General features: G+C 37.0%; 1 protein-coding gene across 1 annotated transcript in view; it reads left to right on the plus strand.

Moving 5' to 3' along the window:
- LOC122804088 (lectin-like) overlaps positions 1-20,054 on the plus strand; it is a 59,594-nt gene that overhangs the window by 12,651 nt on the left and 26,889 nt on the right. Inside the window, exons 3-4 of the mRNA XM_044073748.1 lie at positions 3,633-3,790; positions 14,304-14,432. Coding sequence (XP_043929683.1) covers positions 3,633-3,790; positions 14,304-14,432 — 287 coding nt within the window. The remainder of the gene's footprint in view (positions 1-3,632; positions 3,791-14,303; positions 14,433-20,054) is intronic.

Here is a 20,054-nt window from a genome sequence, read left to right on the forward strand (position 1 = left end):
TATTCTCACACCTGAGCTGAGTGTCCTTTCCTCATATCATCTAACGTGAACATGTTACCAAACATTTCTTCCTCCTTAGGGTCATCTGTATACTCCTTACTTATCCTCACCTCCACAAGATCCACTGTTAGTGGGATAGTGGGACATCTCTTCCTCCATTTGAGACAGTATCTATGTAATTCTGTCATATATTCAGATGGCCCATGATGATAATGTCCATTTAATTCTACAATGTACATGCAGCTGTATTTACTACCTTTGTCTGATTTATTAATTTTATTTTACATTTATTAACTAAGTCAGCAGACTGCTCAAACTACTCTGTTCATACATATCATGGCCCACGAGGCAGCAAATAAAGCCATAGTATTTCATGAGTATAAAGTAGGCACAAAATGTAAGTACATTTGAATGAAGTATTGTGACACATTATGAGTGTACAGAAAAATAATCATTGTGTCATAACTCATCGTAGTCAGTGAGCAATATCAAAGGCTACAGAAAATGTATAAGCTATTGGGGAGTTACGCACTGCTTACATTGTATATAATGAACTTACAGGTCATATGGTCAAATATGAACTTAATGACAGGTAAAGGGAGATACTGAGGTGTTTCAAAGTGGTGCCATTTCATTACTTGAAATATTGTGTGATTAGGAAGCATTAGAAAAAGGAAATAGAAGGAGAATTTGCCATATTATTAGGGATTCACTTCCATACAGCAGGAGCCAGTGTGCAGTTTAAGGTAAAGTGGTCTACATGGAGTTGTAGCATTCATACCACTATTATGTAATGGTTAATACTTGTTAGCTATGGTTAGGAACTGGGAAAGAGGATGGTAGACATATAGAAAAAGTAGCTTATAGACAGTAATAACTGTGAGAAGACAGAGATCTTAACATTGGAATTTAATGTCCTTGTAGATAGAAGTAAGTTAAATTAATGTGTTATAATATGCATATATTGTTGAGAGTTGTGGTAGAAGGCTACAGTTTTTAGTCAAGGAGAGCAATTGAGTATTGACGTTTGGAGATTAGTATGTTTTTAGTGCTACAGTAATGTGAGTTAGGAGTGAGGAGCTATGAGAACCTGTGTCAGCTGTTGGAGTACTTCAGAGAATATGAATTCAGTGTGAGGACTGAAAGTTAGGGTGGGGTTAAGCAGTTGTAGATATTGACGTGTGTGTTTGGCCTGTTGGTGGTTAGTGATAGGTATGAGAGGGCAGTTAATGAGTGCTTGAGTGGTTATAAATAACATCAATTTACTTTTTAGATGGGTTTACTGTTAGATGATGCTGGAAGAACCACAGCAAAATCCTATTAAAGTCTTCCTATCTTGCATTTTCTAAAGTGGATACAACACTGGGAGATGCAATCAGAAGGAGATCACTGATGTAACACATCAAGTTAATATCATACAGGTGATGTGGTAGCAAACTGACAAACAAAAAGAAAATGATAGTTCAAGGCAGAAACATTGGGCAACTCTAGAGGTGAAATGGCATTCACAACGACTTACAAAGGCCTGTTGTGGAGGTAGTTATGTGGAACTCAGTGTAAACAATCAGTGTCAAAGCTGAATGGTGAAATTTAAGTCTGGCTGTGTGGTGCAGAGAATAGAGTTCTGACTGCTACCTTGGCAACTGGGGTTCATTTAGCAGCCATGTGACAGGAGAAACCAGGCAGAGAGAAGGAAGAGTCAAGGGTCATAGTCTGTCCACTTCCTGGGGAAGTGGGCTGGGATATATGCACTCAGGAGCACATTGACTGGTGCTGCTTCCCTGATGGAGACCAGGGACAACAGAACTCGTGCTTTGGGGGAGAGGAAGGACTACACGAGAAGATATGCCAATTGTAGACATAAGATAAAATCCAAGGTCGTAAGCTTGGGAGAGGGGCACTCATTTTCAGGGAATTTAACTTGGCAATGTTTTTAAGACCAAAGCCAAGATAAAAGTGAATGATCTATTAGGATAATCCTGATACCTAGATGTGGTTTAAGGTGGATTCAGACCCAGTGCCTTTACCAAAACCGGCAACTGTTAAGTTGTGGCTTTTCTGCTTCTGCCTTGTTAATTCTCTGTTCCCTATTCGAAATAATCAGCCATGAAATAATTTCTCGAAAAACCTATATTAGGATTATTGCTTTCATGAGCATGACTTCTTCAGGTCCAGTAAAATACAGTTCAAAACTAAGACGTATTTTGCTTTTTATATTTTATTTACAGTGGGTGTCGGCAGAGTGGAGAGTAAGATTGGATGAATCCCCAGTTTAGCCATGCAGATTCCTGATAGGCTCCTTTGTCAAGTCCTAATTTGCATAAGGATTTATTAAGGGGCAGTTTTACCATATATGTCTACCTAATCAGCCTGCTGGGGTAAGTTTTTATTGTTAAAGAGATATATTACAATTAGTACAAAGCTAGCTTTTATTTCTTCCACTTCTATAGCTAGCTTAAAGTCCAGATAACGTTGTCTTAAAATAGTACTAGCAGACAAAATACAAGTCATAATGTAATTTATAATAGTATTAGAGGACAAGATACAAGGAATTATCAATAAGATGAACTGAATTTCCATGTAACTAAATATCCACAGCTACATCCCTCTGTAGATTCAGAACAGGATAAATGGCAGGACACACTTAGTATGGATGGAAGGCCTACTTTAAAGGATTACTGCTTGGCCTCCTTTCTGAAATCTTCTTTTCTGAAACTCAAAACTATAATAGATGACAAAGTACTCAGATGACTACATGGTAGACAGCACTGCCATATCACATGCAGCTACTGCTATTCTACAGCGAGTATTGGACAGTGTGCATTCCTGGTGCACTGATGACAATGTGTTCAAATGTTTTTAGGAGCAGGTGGCTGTAAACCAAGTTCTTGTGACAGTTTAAAATGCACAGCATCAGAAGATGGAATTGAATCCGATATGGTAAGTGGTTTGGGAAAATTAGGCTTCGGTAACTATAAATGTTTAATGTGAGATAAGACAAATTTGTACCAACCCACATCTAAAGTGATCCTAAATTAAATGTATTGTTCCTGCAAAAGAGGATATACGTGTCCTTGAAAAAAAAAAAATCTGCATTTGACCTAGACTAGTATTCTGAATGCGCTGGTCATTGCTTGTATTATAACTTACTCTGACCTTTGGTAACCTCAGAGTTAGTTATAGTTAAGGGATTTAGGGCTACAATACAGTGGCCACAGTAGAAAATTATACTGAAAAATTCAGGTCAGGGATCTGATGTCCACTGTTGCAGTGAATTCCCATTGCACTGAGATTTGTGGTCAGTATCTACAGTTTAAAGTACTCTGTACTTTGTACAAAATAGTCCTCACAGTGTCAGTAAGTGAACAAAGTGTCCTATCTGAAGTTTAGAGCATATGTGTATCTTTTATGCAGCATTAGTCACAGAAAAACATTATAATCATAATTTTCCTTCTGATAATACTATTTATATGTAATCAGGTTCTCGAACACTGTCCTCAGTGCAGAAAATACAGTATGCACTTTTGCAGAGTTTTTTCCCTCATGATACAGTAAAGCATCAGAAGAACTGATATGCATATTACTCAATGCTTGAAATCTCATATGAATATGAGTAATTCTGTTTTCTTTAGCTTTGGGAGATCAACTGCAGTTTAACTTGGATCACAATGATGGAGAAAGTGCTGCATCAAGCACGGATGGAGAAAAAATGAAGATGCCAATTCAATTCCAAATTAACGGGGAAACATATTTCTACCATGAAAAACAATTATCTTTCTGGAGTGCTGAGGTAAGACATGCATTTTGTTAGTAGTTACCTTTAATATTTAAGGCCTGTTGCCATAACAGTGGAGTTCTTAGATGATGTTGACCTACATTGCCCTAGTACTAGAGCAAGAAATCTGGACTAAGCCATAAATAAAAGTGGGACAAAGGCCCAACAATAGTGACAATTTTTAAATATTGCTCTTACAAACTTAGAAAGTTGATAAAATAACAGGTTTTGCATCAGCATGAATTGTCTGAAGGTTATTAAGTCTGAAACTCAAATGTCTGTCATTATTTTCTAACTTCAGTCTTTAACGATTTGCTACTAATTTCCCAGAGAACCATAATTTTATGAAAAACAGTCCAAAATAGGCAAAAATCTGGATATTGTGTGAAAATCTGTACAGTATGCAATGAAGGCTACCGAGTATAAGAAGATTTGTAATAATCTATTGTGACAGCTGAATAATTTAAGGCCTTTAATTTTCTTGGTTAGGTATCTTTGGTATTTCCAGTTGTGCAATATGCTTGGATTTATACAAACATAAGGGGGTGTATTTAATTATGAATCTGATATGGGAAGAGTACAGTGGCAGGATAACTCCACTAGATCATGAAGATACAGAATGTACCTCACTATTCATATCAAACAGTTGGAAAGATCCCAGAGGTTCGTAACAAAGAGTATAAGAAGCTTAAAATCCATAAACTACTAGAAAAGACTAGAAGCTTTGTTCTTCTTTTCTGTGTCTTATAGAGTCCTCAGAGGAGACCTGTGCCTTGCCTTCTGAGCATTTAGGGGTCCAGTAGTCCAGGATCTCTTGTACCTTCACAAATCAAGCAGTCACACTAATGCCAGAACAAGGGATCTAGATATGCTTCAGCAGATCAGTAAAACAAAGTGGAGCCATAGCTTTGTTAATCACTATCTCTCTCAACTCTGTAATTGACATTCCTTACAGGTAAAGCATCACAATGCACTATTTTCCCTCAAATAGGACCAGGGTAGTTGGATGGGTATTTATAAACTCACCCCAGTCTTTACTAGCCTGGCCCTACTTGAGGCAGGTTGGCACAGTCTAGAGTGAGAAATGGTAGGGTGTAATGGTCACACAATTCATTAGCCTTGAACTTTCTATAATGCTATGATTCCCCTTGGAAATTAACTGGGCCAGATAGAAGGATTTCCTGGCTATGGTGGAAACATGATGGTCAAATGTGAGAGAGATGTACACATCAGAACCCAGGTCTCTTATGATATTATCTTTCTGAAGAGGAGAGAACCTATAACATATGAGTTGAGAGCAAGTTATTTACCAAATGCTATCATGGTGCACTTTTTCTGCATTTAGCTTAAGATGGTTTCATACACCAGGTGTGTGCATATTTCATCTCTTGCTGCAGTTGTTTAGTATCTGTGGATGAGCGGATAACAGTGCCCAGTTTGTAATCATAAGCAAACTTGGTCAACCATACTTCTGGGATATTGATTTGAATGCTTACAAATATGACAAACAGAAGAGGACCCAACACTGACCACATGGTACCCCACTAAATATGGTTTAACATTCTTAAAGGTTTCATAAACTTTCACTGTTTGGGATCTGTTGGGTAGCCAATTTACAATCCAGCAAATAACACAGTGGTTTACACAAAGCTTGTCAATTTTTTAATAATATCAGCATGGGGATAGTGTCAAAAGCCTTATCCAGGTCAAGATAAGAACACCCTGAGTGATCACTGTCTGCAGCTCCTTTACCCTTTTAAAAAAACTTACTAGTTTAAGGAAACAGGACCTGTCCTTCTCAAAACAATCCTGATTGGCATTTTGATCAGTTACGTTGCCTATGACTGCAGAAATGAGTTTTGCTATGAAATGTTTCATGGTTTTGCACATAAGGCTGTTGAAGCTGGTGGGCCTATAATTACATAAGTCTGCAAAGGGGCCACCCCTGTGTGGGAGAATCACAGTGGCTGTTCTCCGGGCATCAGGTGCTAACCATGGGCTAATAGGCTAAGGTTATACAGTTTGAGCAGAGGCCCAAACTAAGAACTGATGATAATGCGGCCTGGTACGCAGTCTGACCTGAAGGAAGTATTTGTTTTAGCCATTAACAGGGATTTTTAAGGCTTGTTTCAAGGTGGTTGCAGAGGAAAATAAATTTTCAAGGATACTGGGAGCAGCAATGTGGGAGGTGGGGTAAAGTCAACATTAAATTTGTCTGCTAATATGTTGGCTATATGTTTGAGATAGGAACATGTAATGTTACTATTATAGATGAGCACAGTGCATTACTGGACATTATTCCTTAATTTCCTGACATAAATGAACAAAGATTTGTTCATAGGTTCATAGGTTCATAGATAGGTACTAGGCTATCTGCCCGAGGGCATTTATAAGCCTAACCAGAGTGTGTCGGCTTTCGCCACCCAATTGATTAATTAACTGAGCCTCTGTCAAGCAGAGCCACTGTAGTTTTCTTTTGTATGTGCAGTGACCTTAAACTCATATTCTGCTTTACATTTTCTAATAGTCCCTTTAGGTTCCTTGATGGCATGTTTCAGGATGTCCCTGAGATAAGGGGATGGAGATTTCCTGCAAATTTTTGTTCCTTTCCCACTTTTTCTCTACATTTTATTAATATGAAAGTTCCAGCTGAGAGGTTTATTCCTGAATTTACAATTATATTTAGAATGGGCAAGTACTGACTTTTCTATGCAGATGTTGGGTCTATATCAGAATCTCAAAGAGGCATTTCAGCGAACGCCTCTTCATTTAACATACTGAATGAATGCACTAAACCATGATCATTCAGAATGGTAGTTTGCTGTTTTCTCCACTGTAGTACGATCTCGGAGTTGGTATATTTAATTAGGGGGTGTGTGGGGGGCACAGCCCCACACATTGGGAGGTGTGGGAGGCAAAGCCCCCACTTTGTTTTGTTTGAAGTAGTGTGTTTGTGATTTGAGGGCAAGCGATTTATTTCCCAGGGAAAGAAATTGCTGTTCTGAGCAATCGCGGTTTAGTGCGTTCATTCAGTATGTGTTGATGAAGAGGCGTTCGTTGAAATGCCTCTTTGAGATTTTAATATAAACCCCAGATGTTCAGATAAATGTGAGAGGTGAGAGCAACAATTCTTTCAGCTGAGTCCACTTTGAGAGGATTCTTGGGAATTTTCCATGGGTCTTCTACAATCTCAAGAAGGCTTGTTCTCCTGAAGCCTCTAAAGAGGGTGTCTTTTTGTTGTGGGGCAATGCCATTATGCCTGACACAAATGATGACTGACTTATGGTTAGACTTAACCATAGATGAGGAGATGTGGGTGGGGTATAAGCGTAGGCTATATATTGGAAAAGTCCAAGTCAGGAATATTAGCACCTCAAGGGGGTTATTTTACAATCTGCTGCAGCACATTGGTATTAATAGTCTAGGAAATGCTGAGCATATCCATTTCAAAGGTGCAAGTGTACCAGTTCATGTTTAAGTAATTGACATCTGCTAGCAAGAAAGTATATGATTTGATATTTAACCTATAAATGGTGTTGAGGTAATTTCCATGATCTATGGGGTACATTGATAGAAATCTGCAACTAACAGTGAAGTAACATTTGAATTTGTTAACTGTTATTTGGACTTCCAGGAGCTCCAAATTAGGGCTATGGATAAATTGATGTGAGGTGATGGTGTTTCTGACAAATGCAGATTCTCCCAAGCAGTTAGTCCAGGGACTAAAGGTGTGGTAGATGCTAAATTTTGTTATATAAGGAGTGGTGTGACTGCACTGAAACTATGTCCCAGAAACCACACAATAAAGAGTGTTTTTGAGTTGCAGCAGAGCCTGAAGTTCAGTCATCTCTCTAAACAAACTCCTAGCACTGTTCTACCAAAATGTGACTCCATGTCTTTGCATTTTCAGTGATTTAGCAAGTTTATGATACAAGGATATACTAAGAAAAGTTTATCACCAGTTTTTTAGTCAAAAACTTAAAGAAATAAAAGGGTAAGTTGTGAAAATGGTGACATTCAGTTTCGTCAATATGACAGCAACACATGCCAAAAGGCTGAGCCATTAAAGTAAGAAAACCAGTCAGTTCTGTCTGTCCAAACGTAATACAGTCCCACAGGGCAAGATGCATGAACATCGCTGTAACATATATAAAGATAGATAGACAGATTGATAGATAGATAGATAGATAGCTAGATAGATAGATAGATAGATAGATAGATAGATAGATAGATAGATATATAGATAGATAGAGATGTAGCATTCTACATCGATCTGACGGAATATAGATGTTGGGAACATCAACACAAAAACATATTTACAGACTGCTGCTCATGTTCTGAGGAAGAACCTTTGAGCAAGCAAAACAGGACGCAAGTGTTTTTGCAAGGCTGTCTCCTGGTAATTATATATACTAATTCCGAGAGTACACAATTCCTAGGGAAAGGTTGCATTCCCCTTCCTGGGGATTATTGATTTTGCATACCTGTCACCTATCTGTTTCTGTCAACCAAAGCCTGTGGACCAAGCAGATATCAACTTTTGAGCCTTTCACTCTAAAGTAATGAAGTTTTTTTTAGCATAATCAAAGAGCTCATGTTTTATAAAGAAATTGTACATGGATCACATTATTTCTCTGTCTGGCACATGACAAGGGATGGACCTTGAATATTTAAAGCAGATGTAAGTGAACAGATACAGAATCTTGGAAAAGCTGTTTTAATTCCAAATGGAAGTGGAGATGAAATGACTGCACATCCTAAACTTCCAAATAGCAATAAGATCAAGATACAACAGCAGCATTATTGCAAAATGGACTGCCAGATGCCAGTGACCAATGCAAACAGGGGCTTATTTCAGTTTGAGATTAAACTTTCTAGCTAATTAAATTGATTAATTGTTGCTTTTTCTGTTATATATGCTGTAATTTAATATAGACACAGAAACTCTTCTTAAACACATCTCTCATAATACCCCTGTAAATTCAAACATTGCCAAGATCATATCACATTCCCTTGTCAACATATTTTCAAAGTATGCATCCGCCACAAATTGTTGGAAATTAGCTGTAGTAAAACCATTGCCAAAAAAACTGAACTAGCTAGATTTTCTTATTTCTCCACCATTTCAATACTGATCACTTTAGCAAACCTACTGGGAACATTATTAATACTCTGCTATTTTAATTCATACAGAATTACACAATTTTGTTCATACAGTAGAACTGGATGGATCACAGTTATATTTCTTTGGTATTTTAACAGATGAAATCCTGATTAACATTGACAGGTATCACCTCAGTGGTGCAGTTTTTGCTGACTTAACCAAATCCTCTGAACCAGTGTCTAAATAATCATTATTAACAAAAGATATTAATCCAACTGCCTTCATTTGGCCCATGATCTATCTTTTCAGTAGAACTTTTAAAACCAGGATTGTGTCCTCCGTTTTCACTGCTTCACCACTGACCAAAGGTTTTCTACAAGGGTGTATACTAGTGCATCTACTTTTCTCCATTTTCATTATTGATTATCCCTTGACATACCCCAACCACCCAACCTACCTTGGCCCCCCTTGACCTACCCCAACCCCCCGACCTACCCTGGCCCCCCTTGACCTACCCCATCCACCCTTGAACTACCCTGGCTCCCCCTGACCTACCCCATCTCCACTTGACCTATCCCTCTCCCCCTGACCTACCTCATCACCCTTAACCTACCCCGGCTCCCGTCCCTCTTTATGATAATGACATAGATCTTTTCAGATCACGTTACTTCCATTAGAAATAAAAACACAGTTGTGAAATGAACTTCACAAACTCTTGGACTTGTTTACTGATATGAAGTTACTTTTGATAGAAATTTATTAAATACATATTTTTCCTTGAGACATTTAAAGTACTTTCCACATTGCTGTAGTTCTGTCTAGATCTTCTATCCTTTCTTGCTTCCAAAACCTGTCTCCTAACACACACATGCATACACAACCTCCTTCAGTGAAAAATATACTCTTCCAATTTTACCTGTATCCCCCAAACCCTTATTCTTTTCTTTATCCAATCTTAAAAAAACTATCATTAAATCATATTCTACTCTCATTAGAATGTCTCTCATCTACACTTTATTTAATTATTATAGTAAGATCATATACATATGACATAAATAATGCCACACTCAATGTCTGTTTTATTTCCTCCTTTGCCTCTCCTAAATACTTCTGGCAATGTATAATTACTTCATTCATTAACATCATAAACAAAATTCTGCTTATTGTACATCCTTGTTTTACAACCTTTTGGACATGGATAGTTTCACCTTCCCAACTATTAAACATCAGTTTAGTCCATTCATTTTCATACACTGATTTGAAGGCTTTCACTACTTCATTACTTATTCTGTAAAATCATATTATTTCCCACAAACCAGTATGATCTAGACCAGTGCTTCTCAAATCATCCATGGTAAAGGAACATTTGTTTTTATTTTTTATCTCTCATGGAGCGGTACATCTGTAAAATAACTGCAATAAACAGACTATGGGTATTTTAAAGACATACAATGAAGAAACTTCACCACCTGGACAACTTCTTTCCTGTCTTTCCACAACTTGTACTAAGATGGAGAGCAGAACTGGCCAAGACTACACTGAAATAACTAAATTAAACTGGCAGTCTGGGGTCCTCTAGTCCCCCAGAAGGCATGGGGTTCTCAATATACTAATGTACATTTTGAAGCTTTTTCCACAACCTTTTAATCCATTGATGGCCTTGACAAAAATATTGTCTAAGAAAAATATTTTCATTTAGGGAAGAACTAATCTGTATCCAAGATTTAATGTTCAGTGTTCATAAAAATAACATCTCCCGATAAACCAAGATGACAAAAAGGTAAACCTGGAAATACCTGGAAATTCTGCCTGCTTCCTACTCCAAAATATAATAGTCACTTCTTGTACATCCTGCCGGTGTTACATTGAGATTAAAGGTAAATAAAAAATGGCCACAACCATATATTGAAAGTTGTTGCTGTCATACATATACAAATTATGTCTCCTCACCACTATCTCCAAAAGAATCAGTGTCAGAGTTTTAATATTGCTCTTATATACTTAAAAAGTTTCTAGAATAACATGCCTTGCATTAGCAGACTTTTCTGAAGAATTATAACTATGAAACTCAGATCAATCTGTCATTATTTAGAGACTACAGTCAATAATAATTGGCAAGAAAACAACAAATCTTGTGAGGAGGACAGCAAAACATGAAGCAAGAGTGTGGACAACTGAGAACAATATATATTGCATGAACACACACACACACACACACACACACACACACACACACACACACACACACACACACACACACACACCCACACACACAGACACACACATGCATGCGCATGACTATCAGTTATAACCACTTGCATGACTGTATGAACCTCATATTTGCTTCTGATCAAATAAATTTATAAACAATGGACCACAATTGTATTTCATCTCGTTGCTGTTAGAACCATAAAAGGCAACCCACTATAAAACTCCATTGCCCTCTTTACCTCTTAGCTTAAGAGTCTGCACTTAATAACATCCTTTACGTTGCAATTTCTGAAGGATATGGAGTCTGAAACTCAAATGTCTATCATTACTTAGTGACAGCAGTACTTAATTTGCCTGGTAAAAATACACAAAAGCACATTTTGGAAGCCCATAGATTCCCCAGTAAATCCACCACTGAAAAAATAATAATAGTAATCATCATCATCATCATCATCATCACAGTAAAAAGCTTACCTCATGCTTCAGTAGCTGCTTTCCTAGCCAGCCAGTAACAATCCATTCCCTCCTTTATATATGCAGGCTTTCTCCTCCGACAAGGAGCAGAAAGCAATCAGCTGACAAAAATTCATTGTTGAAGTGTACTGATCAACCAAAGTTCAGTGCATTTAATCAGTCACCTCCTCTGTCAATCTACAGTACCCTGTATTTAGCCAATCACCTCCCTGTCAATCTACAGTACCCTGCATTTAACCAATCACCTCCCTGTCAATCTACAGTACCCTGGCTAAGAAAGTCCATGTGTCATTTACATTTTATTTTATCTTTTTAAGCAATGCATTTGCTTTCTTAAAATAAAAAAAAGATTAACAGAAAAGAAAAACAGTCCAGGGACCAGTTCCATATAAAATAACTTTGTTACTTCACAGCCTCATGTCTAACTATACTTTATTATAGCAATAACCCATGCCTGGGTGTGGGTAATGCTGGATTTACCCACGATTGGTGTGGTTTGGTCACGAGGCGAAGCCCGAGTGGCCAAACAAAGACAACCGTGGGTAAATCCAGCATTACCCACACCCAGAAGTGGGTTATTGCTATTATATAATGACATTATTTAAGAAAAAATATAATTACTTTTCTTAAATAATGGCATTGTATAATGCCTCCTTGCTGCCCTTCCGCAGCTGTCTGGTATTCTGCGGCAGTTCTGATGTACTGCGCATGCGTATGCTTACGCAGTACATCAGAGCTGTGGGAGGAAACAATGGAGAAAGCAAGATCTCCATTGCTTTTTACAAACTGTCTCACTATGATAAAGGAGTTTAACATAGTGAGCCAGCTTTAAAAAAAGCAACGGAGAATCTCCGTTGCTTTTTTTAAAGCTGTCTCGCTATGTTAAACCCATTTAACATAGTGAGACAGTTTTGAAAAAAGCAACAGAGAAAGCAAGATCTCCGTTGCTTTTTACAAAGTGTCTCGCTATGTTAAAGAAGTTTAACATAGTGAGACAGCTTTAAAAAAAGCAACGGAATCTTTGTTGATTTTTTTAAAGCTGTCTTGCTATTTTAAACCCATTTAACATAGCGAGACACCCTTAAAAAAGCAACGGAGATAGGAAGATGTCCGTTACTTTTTTTAAAGCTGTCTCGCTATGTTAAACTCCTTTAACATAGCGAGACAGTGTCTAAACAGCAACGGAGATCTTGCCTTCTCTGTTGCTGTAAAAAAAGAGTTATACTAATGGAAAAAGTCCGGGCGACCGGACCTTTTTCCATTACTATAACTCTGATTTACATTGTGCACGCTGACCAATCAGCATGTACGTTTTGGAATGTTAATGGGGGGCCATTGTATAATTGAGTATGCAGCCACTACCTACTTAGTAAATCAACAAATCTTTTCTTGTACATTTAGTCCATACATCCCTTCACACATCTCTTCCCCATCATTTTACTGTAAACCTCTATTACAAGAGCTTCATAAAAATGTTGTAATCTATATTTTCTAAGACAAAAGGCCTCCAGTTTTCAATATCTGAGATTATATTCATCACCAGGGAGATTTGTTCAAACCAATCCTTGTCAATTAAAATCTTGGCCTGGAATGTTTTGAGCAAACATGTATGTGCCCTTTTTTCCTCCATCAGGAAATACACTCAAGCAGCACACAGCTGGAAAAAGGAGGGGAATTTCCCTGGTGCTCTGGCCAAAGCTGCCTTAGTATGTATAAATATCACTTCAAGTTATCCAAGAAAATACTCCAGATGGCTAGCAGAACAAACCTAGTCCACAAAGACTATGTCAATAAAAACAAATAGCATGAACCTATAGCTGTTTAATCAGTCTGAAATAGATGAAAGCTGCTGGATGTTTGATTGGCTGAGCCAGCTAACAATTTTCCAAATAGTTTGGCTCCCCATAAATGAGAAGCAGGCATTAATAAGTGTGTAGTTGGTCCTATATTACATGTATGGGTTAGTGCCTCCTGTGGTATATCTGAAGGGATACTGCAGCACGGCTAGATGAGGTAGATTTTTTTGAATGCTGCATTGTGTTAAATGCAATACAACTGCACCATTTTGTTTAACTCTGTAACTGGGCAGTGCCATTTGGCAGTCAGCTAATAAAAACAGTGATGGGAATTATTTTAAACCAGTCAACCTAGAAAGATATGTATACTTGTAGTGGTATCAACCAGATCAAATAGGAACATGCCATTTTTGTTAACACTGTCACGGTTTTCTTTCATTAAATCATGCTTTCTCTTACACTGTTAAGTAACTGGTATACCTTTTAACACCACATTAAGAACTAGACAGGGGTCAAGGGGCACCAACCCCCACTACAAATGTTATTACTGAAAATATACCTTGCAAACGGTACTGATGGTGGATATGTTTACAGTGGAGCACATTTGTACCATGTATTCACAGTACACATGACTCACAATTCAACATTCTTAACAATTGTCTAACTAACCACCATGTGCACCTATCATAATGCAGACAAACTTAAATCATGCATGCACATTGCACAATACAAAAAGTTAATACTTTTTGAGCTACATATACATTTTGTGAATATAGAGGGTATCTGTATTTATGTGCTATATATTTCAAAGCATTATTAAAAAGGGTGATTTATAAGATATATTTGTTTAAATAAAATATAGGATCAGTTGCTAACAATCTGTAACACAGTAGTGATTACTGTTCATTTATTAACACTCTTAATATAATGTTTTTATTGGCAGAATGACTGTAAAAGAACGGGCGGCCATCTTGCATCTATCCACACTGAAGACATAAACAAATATGTGAATGGTGTTGTACTTCATTATAAAAGTAATGCAGACCGGACCTGGCTTGGAGGCTACAGGCGTGTAAGACATATTGTTTTATGTTCTATACATGATGCACAGCAGTTGTTCATGTTTCATAATATTATATTCTACTTAAGTTATGCAGCTATATACCAAAATAAGTGTACAGCAGACCTGATCCTCACCTGTATCACTAACTGTTTACTGTACAATACCTGTAGTGTTGTCTACATTTCTACTTCCAATCTACATTATATTCTAAGAGCAAATTATTTTACCTATTTTGCTTACATTTTAAAATCACATGCAGTCTTGAGTATGAGTGACTTTGTTTTGACTGACTGTCTGCATTGTTGGCTTTACCTTTGGGAGCAATAGCAACTCATCTTCTTTAGAGCCATTAACTATCAAAGAATAACTACTGAATTAATGACATAAAAGAAAATCATCCTTAAGCTTTGAAACCTTTACATGGGCATTTGTTTTGAATTTAGACTAGTCAATTAGATGAAGTGATTTAAGTGTGCATCCTCAGTTTTAGGCAGCCTCTTTCCAGGATCAATACTGCATTATCAATTCTTTACTGGCTGTGTTACAAAAGATCAGCCGTCTGTGGTTCCCTACTGAAATGTTGACACTTGTAATGCCAAGTGCCAAAATGCTGAAAAAATACCCAGAATACATGGGAGAAGAGTGAATTTTGAAAATTGTTCTCCTTAAAACTTCTTTTTGCATGGAAGGCAAGCCCCTACTCCCCATGTTGGGAGCAAGCCCTCTATCCCCTGAATATATATATATATATATATATATATATATATATATATATATATATATATATATATATACAACTCCAGGATTGCCAGGGTCTATATTATATGTTCAAAGTCTGAAAACTTTGAATCTCATATGGTTGACTACATATGATCAAAGTTTTCAAACTTTGAACACAAAGTATAAAAAAAAGAAAATGAAAAAATCCTACCTGAAAGCTCTATGCAGGGGGGCAAGACCCCGTGCACCCCCACACCCCCCGCTACTTAAATATACCAACTCTGAGATCACATTACATTGAAGTGAAGGGAAATATTCCCTACGGCGATCTCTGCTGAAACATTCGAATTTTGAAAACTTCGATCATATGATGTCAATCATATGAGATTCAGAATTTTCAAACTTCGATCTTATGATATAGACCCAATTGCCATACTTTAGAGAAAAGGGATTATTCTGAGAAATGGCGTTTCAGACTTAGTATATGTAAGTCCGATCTTTTGGCCATTCAGTCTGCAATATATTTCAAGACTCGCTGTAGTAGGTCCCAACATTTCAAATGGTCACCATTATCTATAGATGTAAAATGGCAGCTTATTGTAGCTTGTGAATAGCAGCACTCACAAGTGAGGGGAAAGATGCAGAACATCCCGTTGTGACATGGGTGTTCACATCAGTACTCAGGGGTGGGTTAGGTTAGTAATAGTAATGTCTCGTTGCCAAGATGTTGGCAAGGGCACAACATACCTCAATAACTTCCTGAATGACAGCTCTTATGGTTGGTCCTCACCCCTTGTTCTGGGATACCCGGTACAGGAGAATGAATAACTTCAGGACACACTGGGACAGGTTTGAATGTCTGCGAGCATGAAGTAAAACATAATACAAAAAGGTCAAATGTGTTATTAAACAGCAAATTATATTTGGCAGCTAATAACTCATGGATAATACATGAAATAAAAAATACTATCTATCTTGAGTGTTCTGATCTATAAACATGGAAGTTGGAACAGAATATTTACACAACAAATAGTACAGAACTAAACAGCACTACAATTATGCAGAGATTAAAAAAGGCAGGGTACAAAGGATATACTCATTTGTCTTAAGAGAGTATATATGCAACTTAGGCTTCCTATCAGAAGTGCAATAACTAGAATATTGAGGCAAAAAAACAGCTAAAAAAAAGAAAGAAGCAATAGTTTGAGATGCATCTTGAAACTTACCAGAATGCAGTTAAATAATTAAATAGTTTTTTTCACATTGGGATTTGGTCCCTATGCAAGATGTAGTAGACTGTACCCCTCACCTCTGCTAGTTGTGCCATATCAAAAGGAACCTTAAAAATTGCATTATACTATAGATCACAGACACAGGAATGGTAACCCTAGAATACATGAGAAAGTCTATATATATAAGGCACTGGCCATAACGAAAGATCTTCAGGAAAAAGGCAATACTGCAGAAAATATGATGTATGGTCAGTGTTTTTTTCCCACCATCCTTTAATAAATGGCCCATGTTCTAGGAGTACATATGCTCCCCAACATGATGCTGCTCAGACTGACATTGCCTGATGTAAATGACCCCCATAAAACAATATAACCTCACAACACCTTCCGTTATTCTAGTGTGAAATGCTAACGGGATAATAACCAAACTCAGCAAACGGCATAAAATCACTATGGTTTACTATTGAAGGTGTGACAATTGGAAGGTCAAGTTGAGCATTCACTGAAACCTTTCCCTAAAAGGTGGCATGCCAGATACTTTCCAGTAGTTGAGCATGTGATTACCAACTAAATATCATCACTCTCTCTCTCTCTCTCTATCTATCCATATATATATATATATATATATATATATATATATATATATATATATATATATATATATATATGTGTGTACATGTATATGCATAGTTCTTTGAATGCCAGAAAACAACAACACTGGACAGGGATGGTGGGAAAATACTCATATTTTTCCAAAATCTTTACTGAAAAAATATTTTTTTAATGAATGCCTTACACAACTGCTCTTTCTTTGGGGTGAACTTGTTTAGCAGTACAAAGGTTGAGGCCAAACCTAATTTAGTTTTCCCTTTCAGTTTTCTCAAAAGTATATAATTTCTCTACCCACCGCCTCATTCTTCCCAACTTGGCACACACCCCATTTTCTGTAACTCTTTTTCAGGCACAATTCTTCAATTACCCACAAAGTCTGTGTTTACTATACAGCTTACATCATTACCCATCACAGCACTGAGTACGGCTGTTTGGGTCCTGTAACACTAGTATAACCATCACTCTATTCGGTGCTTTTGGTGGAAGCTCATAACTATGTTCTTAATGGTCCTTAGAAGTGAATAATATTAAGTATCATGATTTCCTTTAATTATTTGCTAAACATGGCAAATACAGTTTTGTATTAACTTGTCTCTTCATCCTTTATACTGTACTTGCACATTATAACAATCACTGCATGGCTGAAAATGAGCTTCCATGCACTCCAGCTCACCTACTCATTGAAAATAATAAGTAAATAAATAAATAAACATCTAATTATAGAATGTCATTATTATTATTATTATTATTATTTAATCCAATAAAACAATAAATAAGCATTTAATTAAAGAATGCCTTATAATTATGATAAGCCTTTGAGACCAAATTGATTTCCAGCTAGATCCAGAAGATATGATAAGATAAACAAGTCACATCTGTATATAATTTAATTTAGACTTATTTTATGAACTGGATACATTCAGAAAGTAGAGAGTACCTTTGTTTTTCTCATGCATTTGGTAACTTCATGGTTTGTTACCAAGGGCTTTAGGTTGAATTTATCAGTAAATTTGTCTTTTAGTAGCACGTGGTTAATGATGGACAAGCTAAGAATATCACAGAACTCATTGGTAACATGTTAAGGAGATTTGTATGGATCACAGAGGGTTGTATCTCAGTCTATTTTCATAATTTATTTAATTATTTACTACTTTGTAAATTCTAAAAGGATGATCTATTTGTGAGTGAGTTTAAGTTAAATGTGATGTCACCATGCTGTCTGTTAGTTACAGAGGGGATACCTCGGGTGGGAAACAGACAAATTCTATATTGTTCAATATGATGCTTTAGATATTGTTATCCTTAGCTGGATTTCACACTATTTGTTGTAAATTGCTCTTATAAATATCATTGATTAGCATTTGGGCATGATCATTTTTTATTCATTCGATGATTCTGTAAATTAAAATCCCAAGTGAATATTCATTGATTTTTGAATGTTACAGTTTAATCAGGAAATTATTCAGCTCTGTAAGGGGTAGATGCATTATACAGTAGGTTCCTGTAATGCATTTAATATAACTGATACTTATTACATTCTGAACATTTTCTAGTCCTGATGTCCTTTCTTTTCTTATGGTTGTGACAGAGGAGTGGCACCATGGGGTCTATATCACGATGTCGAACACTTACAAGTTCGAACGCCGTGATATCAAACACAAATGTACGAAAACTAAAAACAGCAAAGTCTCGGAACAGCGAATATTTTCCTAGGGAAAATATTCGCTGTTCCGTGACAAAAAAAAACAAAAAACAAAATGCACACTTTAAACTTTAAATAATGTGGGGGGCTTTGCCCCCACACCCCCCTACTTAAGTATACCGACTCCAAGAACACACCACAGTGGAGGAAATAGCACAGCCCAAAGACGGCTCACCGATTTTTTTTCCCTGAGAAAAAAATCTATGTTATGAGTCTTCGGAGTTGTAGCTTTTCATACATCTGAGTCCGATATCATGGTGTGCGAACTTGTAAGTGTTCGACTTCGTGATATAGACCCACGCCATGGCCACTGATGTCATGAGGTGATGATACCACTGCCTCCACTGCACTGTGGCATTCAGATGGCTGGGAGGCCACCAACTGTGATGTCAAGATGGTCATGATGGCTGGTACTGATGTGATGTGAATCCCATCACTGCCAACCAAGGATGAAGTAATAACATGAACGTACACACAATTTCCTCTCAAGCAGCTGCTCCACTTCCTGTGGATATTCTGGTGGCCCAGTCTTTTGGTGACAAACTGTGTTAAATAATCTGGACAGATGGTCACTGAACTAGACAGATGCATCATAGTCAATAGGCCATTAGTAATCTGTTGTAAGGCATCTATTCATTTCATAAAGTAATTAAGTAATATTATTGCACTTGACTTTCACATTTGAAATGGCAAGTATAAATGTTATAGATGGACATTGAGGTACTTATTGACCATATTTATGTATATGTAATTCTTTGAATAAAGAAAAATTATGAGGTTGTAAAGCAGCACCCCTGAGGAGTACAGGCACACAAAAGCAGGCCTGTTTACTTTATCATTGCTGTAGATACCATTCACAAAAAAGTGATTCCTACCTCCTCCCATAACAGGCAAGTTATTAATTTTCCCTAGTCTTCATAAAAATGCAACTTTTGATGACTGTTCTAACTAAAAATATTGAAATAAAAATATTGCAATCCAGTAACACAAAAGCAAAACAAAAAAAACAAAACAAAAAAACAGAAAAAATTAAGTATATAATAAAAGTCAAATTGAATTACCCAACAGATGTCATGGCAGCTATCTCAAAAACTTTTCTTTTAGTTACCTTAAAGATTAAGCCCTCCCCCCAATGTCAGAGGAGATAATATAGAGATAGCTACCCAATTTAGCAACTACTTCACTTCTTCCATCCTTAACCTAACTAGCAACAGCCAGCCTTGCACTCTCCCACAACCAATCAGCAACCCAAACTCATACCCTCCATTCACTGTCAAACCAGTTCCTACCAACACAATATACAAGCACCTTACTAAACTAAAACCCACCACTTTGGCAATTGACAAACTCCCTGCAGAGTACCTA

This window comes from Protopterus annectens, chromosome 6.part0 (assembly GCF_019279795.1).
Source record: "Protopterus annectens isolate FY-2018-M chromosome 6.part0, PAN1.0, whole genome shotgun sequence".
Classification (NCBI taxonomy): domain Eukaryota; kingdom Metazoa; phylum Chordata; order Ceratodontiformes; family Protopteridae; genus Protopterus; species Protopterus annectens.